General features: G+C 38.9%; 1 protein-coding gene across 1 annotated transcript; it reads left to right on the forward strand.

Moving 5' to 3' along the window:
• The first annotated feature begins 7,492 nt into the window (after nt 1–7,492).
• Nucleotides 7,493–10,880, forward strand: LOC134859619 (monocyte chemotactic protein 1B-like). The gene is made up of 3 exons (XM_063876209.1): nt 7,493–7,703; nt 8,402–8,519; nt 10,324–10,880. Exons 1-3 carry the CDS (start codon nt 7,637–7,639, stop codon nt 10,439–10,441), a joined length of 303 nt encoding a protein of 100 aa, XP_063732279.1. The 5' UTR covers nt 7,493–7,636; the 3' UTR covers nt 10,442–10,880.
• Nucleotides 10,881–11,486: the final 606 nt, after the last annotated feature.

Genomic DNA, 11,486 nt, shown 5'->3' on the forward strand with positions numbered 1-11,486 from the left:
GGAGAAAAGGCAGCAACATTAAACAACGTCAGAGACACATCAGTAACAACCATCTTAGCATAATGAGCCATGGCCTTGTGTTGTTCTCACCGCTGTAGTAAATCATGTCTTTCGCTACCTAACCCTCGCCTAATATCATTATTTTTATGTACTATTATACCAAGCAGTTGCTGCAAAGATTGCCAGTTACAAATATTTCAAACGTGATTGTTGATAGAGTGAAATGTGTTGGTTCTATTATAAAGCCATTATGTAGATGATGATGATGATGATGATAGTATATTATGGATCAGGGCTTCTCCACAGAGGTTTAGTGTTTCATCGTTATGTGGGGAGCAGGAATCTCCTCTGTCCCATGACAATGTTGCTAAAGACAATCAAGCAACCAGTTTGAAGCAGTCCTAGCGTTCAAATGATTTCTAAGCCTCCACAGGCAGCACACAGAGCCAAACACAGCTCACAGCAGGTTGACCTGAAAGAGCTGTGGCTATAGATATTAAACACAAGTACTAACATATATTCACACTTACATGTCACTCTTCCTGTTCTGGAGGATTGATAATGCGCCTGGACTCATTACTCTGGTGTTTTTGGTCTAAAATAAGCCACGGATAATTTACAGACAGATCTTTGCTTTGAGATTCTCAACAAAAAAATGTAGTTCTGATTTTCAATTACTTGTGACCAGTACAGAATATATGTGCATTTGTGTTGAGCTCTATGCTTAAAGGTCACTGTAATGATGCCTCAGGCCTGTTGTCTCAGTAGAAGCGATGCCTCACTGCTATACTTTTTCTAGTTTATATTTTCTATGATTTGTCTTTATTCATGTTTTTTAAATTGATATTTGTCTTTGATTTGTTTTGTTTTGTTCAAAAAGGTCATTTCTGTAATGGTTATGAGATGCTTTTCTCATCCTTAGCTTCTTCAACAAACTGCTTGTTTTCTTCTGCTTTTTTAAAACAAAAGAGTGTCTCTCTTTATGTGTGTCTTCGTGTCATTTTTTGGCTGTGTACATTCTGGGTTTATTTTAATTTAATGATTTAAATAACTGAATTTCAACAACTGACAGTGATTCGAATAAACTAATGTTTAAATATCATGTATCATGAATATTGTTGGGGAATATTTGGGTGTTTAAACTTTGACACAGTTCATCATTTTCTCCTTCCTCTGTCTGCGTTCCCACGGTAGAGTTCTTCGGCCTTGGGGTTTCTGTAATCTCCCTTAAGGAGGGGCAGCTTGGGCGCTTTGTTGATGCCAGTCTATGACCGAGCACAAGCTGCCATGATATAGTTTACTGTTCAGGGACGTCTAGAAGCCCTTCTTATCTGGAACGTAGGTTCCCTGACCTACATTCTTTTCCAATGTGAGACAGCTTTAGTTAGATTCAGGGTCCATATTTGTCTAGTCTCGCTAATGATAAATGTTGATTATCCATTCTGAACTAATTAAAACCTCGTGTTGTAGTCAACTCGTGGCAGCAGCAAATGTCTTGTCAATTCTCCGGCTGTTAACTTCAGAATAAACCTTCAGTGTTTGCCATGAAATAACACTAGGTCTGAGGCATTCATTTGAGGCCGCTATTTAAAACAACATTAAGGCCAACATAAATAGGAACTCTTTGTTTTTCTCTTTTAAAGGACACCATATGGAGAAGTGAAAGAACATGTTAAGTGGTCCTTCTGCTTTGAAAGGAAGAGGGAAAGCTCTAGCAATAGAGATTTACATAGGGTGCTCTGTGAAGCGAAAAAACTCCCCCTTACACCGAAAGTAAAGTCAGAGCCATCATGTATGACTAACATAGAAATATGTCAGGTGGCTTTGTTTAATTTCCAAATAACTCCCAGTAGACTTAATGACAAGTCAATTGTTCAGTATTACAATAGAGAAAAACCCAGCGTGTATTACGTAACTGTGCAGTCCCACTGAGCTTTATACCTTTGGTTGGGTTTTATTGTTTTGGTTTAACGTCCCATTAACCTTGTTTCAGCACGCAGGGGTTCAGTGAAAAAGCTCATGATACCCTACATGCTCAGCACCAAACAGTCAAGCTGCTAGCTGCTGAACAACAGAGCCAGACATTTACTATGTCACTTTGTGTTTGCTGGATGTGTAAAAAGTCCCCAGTCAGAGAAAAAACAACTTCATACAATAAAATGTAGTGTCTTCAGCTTGGTTCACTGTCCCTAAGAGTCCAAAATCAAATCAATTTAAGTTACACTTTCTGTTGCTGTTTGAACAATAGATCAAAAGACTACTTTTAACCCTTAGATGTATAAGTGGGTCAAAAATGACCCGGTGAGGTTGTTTTCTTGAAATATCTTCGTAATGAAAAATTGTTATCATTTAATATTCCAGGTATTCCTCAAAAAACATGTTTTTGATATAATGCCATTTACATTTTTAACTTACCTTTTATACATTCTAAGAAATTCTAGTTTTTGTATTACTACCCCAAGCTTCCATAAGTGGGTCAAAAATGACCCGCATGCATTTTCTATGGAATCCAATGAGAACCTTTGATTCTTATCAACTGTGGCTGTCAGGAATACATTAACTGTGGACCACACAGACTATATCAGAAGTGTCACCCCTTAGGAAGATTATTTTACACAGCAAGAGCTGATACGTGTAAGTATTATCCTCATATAATATTGTGTGTGTGTCTTTCATGACTGTTGTTATTATTATGTATCAACAAATTAGTGTACTTTATAACTAGCTAACACTAGCTAGCTAACTAAGATAGCTAACATTACTATATGTATTGTGTGTGCATGTGTGTGTGTGTGTGTGAGTGTATTCATTTATATAGCTACATATTGATCTATTGAAAACATTACTCTTATGTTTCCTCATCCAAGGTGTCATGGCTGCTAGATACACAGCTGAAATGGTCCTACAGATGCTGGATGATGGAGAGGCAGTAACGGGGTTGGACTCCGAGTCTGAAATTTCTGATGATGAGGACCCAGACCATTGTCCAGGTGGCAGTGGCAGTCGCCCACCTGGAAATCCAACTGAACAGGATCAATCTGACTCAGAAGATTTCTCTTCTGTGTCTTCTGAAGAAGAAAGTGTCCAAATCATGTCCAACAGAATGAGTCGGAAGGGCTCTTACTGGAGCGAGTTACCTCCCACCCAGGGCAGAACACAGAGCCACAATATCCTCAGAAGTCGGTCAGGGCCTGCATAAGGGCTTAGCACCACTGTCTCACCAAAAGATGCATGGGAGCTCTTTATCACTGATGATATAATACAAGAGGTGATGAAGTGCACAGACTTGGAAGGACGGAGAGTAGCAACAGCTAGAGGAAAAGAATGGAAAAATGTCACCAAAGATGAATTCATGGCCTTCATTGGATTGACCCTGCTTGCAGGAAGTGAGAAGAACTGGGATGTATCAGTCCATGAGCTGTTTGGGAGTCCTCTACCTAATCCCATGTACAAGGCTACTATGGCTGTTGGAAGATTTGAAGACATTTGCCTTACCTTGCGCTTCGATGATAAGAGGACCAGCACCCAGAATTCAAGAGCGGCATCACCAATGCACGACGGCTCTTCCTCAAAGAGCTGTCAAAGGAGCTTGTCACACCACACATGAGGAGTCGACTAGAAGGCTGCCCCCAACTGCAAACCCCGATTATTGAAGCAATGGAAAGGTGTGGGATGACAAAAGCCACAACCCAGCCACAGGAAAGAAGCAGACAGGGCCAACCAAAGAGAAAGAGGTGTCAGATCTGCCCAAGTAACAAAGATCGCAAAGTCAACAATAGGTGTGGGAAATGCAATGTACCTGTGTGCAATGATCACAGCCAGAAACAAACTGCATACAGTGATGAGACAAGAAGGCAAAGCAGGGAAAAGAGAGAGGAACTGTCAATGACTGGACAGTTACACACATACATACACACAAACACACACACACACACACACACAGACACAGACACACACACACACACACACACACACACACACACACACACACACACAGACACACACAGACACACACAGACACACACACACACACACACACACACACACACACACACACACACACACACACACACACACACACACACACACACAATGGATGTTCACATTTTTCTATTGCTGTTCTGGGTAATTTTCTTTTTCAAAAATGTTAAAAAGTGAAAAATAAAGATATTTCAAACATGAAATCATTCTTGTGTGGTCCTGAATATAACACTAAATATTATACAAGTGATTATTCTTAACCAAATTGACAAAAATGGCATAAAAACACATTGATTCTAATATGGGTCATTTTTGACCCACTTATGGAAGGGTGTAGGGTCCAGTCACTCGTGCATCTAAGGGTTAAATTGAAAGGGGTCACTCTTTTGCATTTTTCAGGTCATTCTTTAGGTATTCATCCAGACTTCCATCTTTTCCGCTTATACTGGGTCGCTTCGCAGCGGTAGCAGTTCCAGCAGAGGCCCCCAAACTTCCCTTTTGCCTGGCCACATCAACCAGCTCGAACTGGGGTATTCCAAGGCCCCCCCAGGCCAGCATGGAACTATAATCATCATGTTCAATGTGGACTCCAGGATACTCTGCAGCTTGTACAGGTACTATAGAGAGCATCCTGAACGGCTGCATCACGGGCTGGTACGGTAGTTGCTCAGCTGTGAGGGTGGTGAAAACTGTACAGCACATCACCAGGACGGAACTGCCATCCATGGAGGACCTCTACTCCAAGCGGCTCAGGAAGAAAGCCCACAGGATTATAAAAGACACCCATCACCCAAGCAACAATATTTCATCTTCAATCTTACGTTCTGTTATTGTATATTTAGTCATATTACATGTACATAGAATCCTGCATAATTGACCACTTTCAACATTCCATGCATAATTTTGCTTATTGTATCTCCTTTTTTTTCTAACATGTTCCTCTGCCCTACTTAAAGACTGGTTTAGCAACATAACCTTCAGTATTTTATTCTAATTTATCTTACTTTATTTTATTATTTTGTCTTATGTCCTTTTTATAGCATGTTGCATAGTTGGAGGAGCTCAGGAACTTAGATTATAATTACCATAACTTCACTGTAGCTACTGTGCACATGATAATAAAAACCCTTCAACCTTGAACCTATAATCCCTTCCACCTGGTCCTGGGTCTGCCCCTCACTCTCCTCCCAACTGGACGTGCCTAGAACACCTACATAGGGAGGAGGCCAGGTGGCATCCTTACCAGGTGCCCAAACCCCCTCACCTGGTGACTCAAAGGTCAAAAGAAAAGTGGTCTTACCCCAAGGAAGATGACACACTGTGTGTGTGTGTGTGTGTGTGTGTGTGAGAGATACAAGGTGTCTTAGGTTCTACAAGCAATAAATGTACTATTGTCATTCAGTCTTCCCCCCTCATCAGTATCTTTTCCGGATGCAACAAAAAGCTCTGATAAAGTCAAACAACGTGAAAATCAAGCTCACAAACATAAGAGCCTTCAATTGCTCAACATATTTCCCCCAGGAGTTGGTATAATCAAAAGAACAGCTAAAAGGTGGGTTAATATTGTAGATTATCAATTAAAAAGAAACACAATTCGAAATAAATGTAGCATTAGCCTTAATATTAATGGTGTGCTCGTAGCTTTACTCAGTGCCCACAATCAAATTTCACTTGTTGACCATGTTCAAAGACACATCCATCCATCTCAACATGTCTTCTATTTCAGTGCTTTTCCTGAACTATAATAAGTCAAAGATCTACCATAGAATATCATTTTGTGACAAAATAATCCGACATCACTTTACAATAAGACTACCCTTTTAAAGGGTTTACAAATAGTTTGTAATGCATTTATTAATTAGGTTGTGAAGACTTGATAAATCATTATCAAGCTTTTCTAAGACAAGAGATATCAAGACGGATGGGGGGAGAATCAACTCAGCGAACAACAGGATAGCTGCTTCTCGTTAAACAGAGTGAACTGCTTGAGTTTAATTTATCTAAAGACACAACGAAACTGAGGAGGAAATAACCCTTGGATCTTTGTTTTTGTAAGGGAAACAACCTATAAGGCCCAGTTAAATCCTCCATCACATCTTCACATGTTCGGACTCGTCCAAAGTGCCAAAAGGGAGTGTGCATCCTCGTGTTATTGATATATTGTCCCTGTTGTGCAGAGATGCTTTGGAAATCCCACGAGAAATTCAGAACAAGTTTTACTGTTGTTACTGCACAGTTTGACTTCAATGGAAAAGAAATGCCATTTAGACAAGTCATCACTCTTACCGCCCAGACTTTTGAATCTCTATTATAGTTCATTGATATGATTACTAACAGGAATTTTTGAGAAATGTTTTGCACTAATAGAGAGATTTATAAAATGTTAAAATGTTTTGGGGGAATATACAGTCGTTTGTTGCCTTCTTTTCTTATATTAATTGAATGGTTTGATAGCCGAGCGCACTCTTGTACTTGAGTAAAAATTGAAATACCACACAAATAATAATAATGCATGTTATTATTATAGCGCTTTTCATGGTGCTCAAGGCGCTTTACAAGCAAGTAAAGAAAAATAACAACAAAAGTAAAAAGTTCTAAGGTAGGTGGGATAGAGGCTGGGGTTAGAGGATTATGAGGTGAAAGCAAGAGGGAAAAAGTGAGGTTTTTTTAGGGCATTTTGAATGACATGGGAGTGTTGACAGGTTGGACGTGACTGGGGAGGGAGTTCCAGAGTGAGTGGGGAGGCTGCAGGGAAGGCTCTGTTGCCCCAGGTGCTGAGATTGGTTCTGATAGGCTACCACAGTGTAGGAATACTCTGTCACAGTAAAAGTATTCTAAATGTTCCTCCAGTGAAAGTAGAAAGTACTCTCATCTAAATGTACTTAAAGTAGCGACAGTAAAAGTAGTCATTGTTTGATTGGTCCATTTCAGAATAATATCTCTGATTTGTTTTATAATTATTGATCATTAAAGTGTTCTCAGAGCTGGTAAAGGTGCAGCTAGTTTGAATGGCTTTGTATACTGCAGGGTAGCTGCTGGATTTACTCCAGGTGAACTACAGTCTGATTTAAGGGCTGATTATATTTACCATCATTAATCCAAATCTGTAAAGAAACTGAAGGGATTAAATACATGTAGTGGAGTAAAAGTACAAAGTAATGACACATTTAAATACTAAACTTAAGTACTAGTATATCAAACTTATACTAAAGTAGTGCACTAGAGTAAAGGTTACTCTACACCACAGTTTGATGGACCGGTTTTAGAGGATCTATTACCGATGACATGTGGGTGGGAGGCAGAAGTTTTGGCCACATGAGATTTGGTCAGTGTGATATACAGGGAAACCACGCTTGAAGAAGAATGTAGTTCCTCATTTGAAAACAGATTTCGTCAGAGAATGGTATTAATTAAACAAAGGTCAATGGACTAAATATAAACGCGTACTAGTAAATCCCCCCCCCCCCCTCACCCTCGGCTTGATAAGAGATATTGAAACCATGAAGGTAAATTCCCATAAAGCTATGTTCTTTCCCCAACCGGCTGCTCCTCTACTATAAATGTTGGAGTAGATGGAGAATGATCACACTCCAGAGAGAACAGGCTCAACTGAGACTTTCACACACTGATACACAGAAAACACACACTCTTCAGAATGGCTGCTCCTCGTCTCGCTCTGTGTGTGTGTGTGCTGATGCTGGCTGTCTTCACTCTGACTGAAGGTAAGAGAGACACATTCAACCAGTGAAGTCGAGGGGAGGGCAATACTCTTATTTTAAATGTTTATATATATATATAAATCATTCAGTCTGATCAGTTAAAGATGTTTTTGTTAATTGCTAACGTATATTTTATTTTATTATGCTTAAAATAGGGCACATTTTGTGAGCTATTTCTATTACAAAATAGAGTTTAGCTTGGAGGTTTTTTTATAAATAACTAAATTGGCAGCTCTCCTATTTTAAATGACAATTATCTGCACATATTTTATTTGTTTTATTTACGTTTTGGTATATTTTTGGTATATGTATACCTTTTTTAAACATTTCATTATATTTTATTTTTAAAAGACTTTGTAATACAGGTCTTATGGGTCTGTATTTGCTTCTTTTTTTTCCTTTTACTTTGTAAATGTATGCACAGTTATAAACTACTACGGTTTTTTAGTTCATATTCCTTGTAAAATAATTACAAATCCAATGTCAAAGATTGAGAAACTGTGACCCAGCACCAAAACACCAGAGCTGATTTTATTAAGTTGAACACCAGAGCAACACAAGAGCTTCCCCATTTGACAATGGAACAACTGAGAAATGTCACAACCTGTTAAACAAAACGCAGTATCAGTTTGAGCTTTAGGAAGGAAATAAAAGAGAACATAAAAAAGGAACTGAATCTGACTGCGTGTGTTTGTGTGTAGGTATGCGTGGTACTGGCCCAAGGAGATGCTGCTTTAAATTCAATGAGAAAGAGGTTCCCAGAGGCCGCGTGATCGGCTACGTCAAGACCAGCCAGCGCTGCCCCAATCCTGCCATCCTGTAAGTACAATACTAAACCACAACACACCACCTCAGAACAGCATAAAAACACAAAACACCATTATTTTTGTTTTAACAACAGACATTTTACATCAATGACTTAGTTACAAATTGTGTTTAGTTACTTACTGTAACATTAACCTAAATGCAGTTTGGGTTGATAAATACATTATTTATGCAGCAAAACATTATTTTATTTCATTTCTTAATATTAGTTACCAGAGGTGGGACCAAGTCATTGTTTTGCAAGTCACAAGTTAGTCTCAAGTCTTTGCTTTCAAGTCCCAAGTCAAGACCGACAAGTCTCAAGTCATGTCCCAAGTCCTACTGTTTAAGTTTCAAGTCCTTTCAAGTCCTTTTAACAACGGAGAAATAACATTTACACAAATCATGTATGCTTTTAAGATCTGTATATATTTATCAAACCAAGAACATTGTTCAAACACATTTGAAATAAACAAAGGCAAATGTAATTTCCACAGAAAGTGCTGACATTGTATTTCCATTGCTTATTGCACTATAACTGTCTCAAAAGATCCTCTTTTTTGCAAACACTCTTCGCCTTAAAACTTAAATCTAGCCTTGAACTCAAAAACATGTCTTCACCATCAAACAGGTATTTGGAGGATCACAAAACAGTTGAATGTAACTTTTCCAAATGTGTTACCACTAAACAACATTTTCAGTCTTTTTAATTAATTTCAAAACGTAAGTGTAACCTTAACCTTTTCAAACATGTCACCACTTTATACAAGATATCCTCACTCCCAAAAAAATGTGTGTGTGTGTGTGCTCCAGTGGAGCAAGTTTTCAGCCTTGGTGGCATCATACTACGTCCCCATCGTGCACAAATGACTGACAGACCTTTGGCCAATTTGATCTTTTGTAAATGCAATGCAGCATAGGGCCCTGACATAGAAAAGCACAACTCTGTTCAACGAATGTTTAGGGTTGTTTTCAGGACAATGTTATGAATGCCTGTAGCCAACCATTCTGAAGCAGGGGGTGATTCCGTCTGTTATCTTCGACCCGCATGTTTTACAGACTGCAGTTCTTTTTTTTTTGACCACCTCAAAGTTTTTAAATCCAAACGAAACTACCGTGGTATCATTGTTGCCTGTTTGGCGTCTTATAGTCTGTTCCGCCTCATTGGTTGTCCAGTACTTTGATTGGTTGGATGATGTTCGCTCAAAACAACGTGGATCTAATTTGATTGGAGGTCGTGCTACACACGTTACGCACACAGACACACACAGGTGCAAAGAGAGATAGCGCAGTCCATGTCAACATACTTTTTAATCTTTGGGTTTGGGGAAAGTAGCAAGTCTTTTCGAGTCAAAAGGGGCGAGTCCAAGTCCAAATGCGAGTCACTGATGTTAAAGTCCAAGTCAAAGTGCAAGTCCTTTTAGATTTTGTCAAGTCAAGTCTCAAGTCATCAAATTCATGACTCGAGTCCAAGTCATGTGACTCGAGTCCACAACTCTGTTAGTTAGTATTTGGTTTAGTAACTAAATTTGTTTCAGTAACTTCGTTTCAATTCATTTAATTTCACTACTGAATAAAACTCCTGTTATCTTAGGCCCAGGTTACAGCACAGTATTGGTTGCAACACTATCACAGATTGCATTATCATAGATAATTTATGTTCTTTTGGCAAAGTGTTACTGGTGCACTGGCCCCTGTTGGCCCCCACTAAAACCGCCCTTGCACCTCAGTACCCCACCTCAGAGAAGGGTGTGAGCAGCTCACTGTGTTTAGCATTGACACTGAGTGTCTGTGTGTGTGTGTGTGTGTGTGTGTGCAGGTTAAAGACAGTGGCAGGACAAAGTCTGCTGTGTGTCCGTCCTTCAGCCCGCTGGGTGAAGAATCTCATCAGCTACCTGGACACCAAATCCATCCCAGGAGCGGGGACCAACCTGTAAACGTGGCAACATCTTATCCACTATCAGAACCTCCTGTGATGTGATGCTGCATCTCAAACTACACCTGTGAAAGCTGCATCTACTACAGATATGGTCCTATGCCCTGTCAGGTCTGCAGTACTTCTTGTTGCCAAATATTATTATTTTTGTAACATGGACCATTTGCTGGAATGAGACACATTTACACTCATATTTTTACATTTCAGATTTTTAATTTAATGTTTGTGGAACTATTTGTATATGTTTGATTGGTACAACACCCACATAACCGTCACCACTGTGAACTACTGATGCATTGTAATTGGAACTGACTTACCAAAACGTTCTTCACTGTAAACATATATAAGCTACAGTATGTGTAACTCCACTGTTTCTGCAAGGAACCATTGTGTTCTTTTTACTTGTTTTTGATATAAAATAAAGCGCACTTTTTATTTTGTATTGTTATTTATAGTCATATTTTTGATTACCTCAGATAAGTATGCAATTTGGCGACAAATGATTCATTTCTGTATTCTACTGATTTGATTCTATTGAATGAAAGCATGATGAAATATAATGGTTGGTCTTGGTTGTTCTTTCTGCTTACCATGGATTAAGTTTCAATGTACACTTACAAATAAAAACTCTCTGAACTGCCTGTTACGGGGTTCTCTATTATCCCTCCACAAACATTGGCATAATCGAAAAGTTGAGCTCAAATGATTTATTTACAAAGTAAAAAAAAAAACATATACTGGTTTGAAAACAATGTTGAAAATGAATAATAAATCAGAGCTGTTTAAAATTGCCTCCTTAACCTTGAGCAGTTGCCTTCTCTGCAACAAAATCAGACTCCTAATTCAGTGCCAAGACAGCCCCTTATATACACATAGCCCCTCCCAGTAGGCTTGTCGCTCAATTAGTCAACAATCACTACAGAACAGTGCATTATCTGCTTGTTGACTTCCTTATAAATCATAACATATATGCCATATTTTCCTACTCTAACCTCCTAAATAAACAGGTTAATTATCACTGACAATCACAATCAAACATCATCGTT

The sequence above is a fragment of the Eleginops maclovinus genome, chromosome 2 (assembly GCF_036324505.1).
Source record: "Eleginops maclovinus isolate JMC-PN-2008 ecotype Puerto Natales chromosome 2, JC_Emac_rtc_rv5, whole genome shotgun sequence".
Taxonomy (NCBI): domain Eukaryota; kingdom Metazoa; phylum Chordata; class Actinopteri; order Perciformes; family Eleginopidae; genus Eleginops; species Eleginops maclovinus.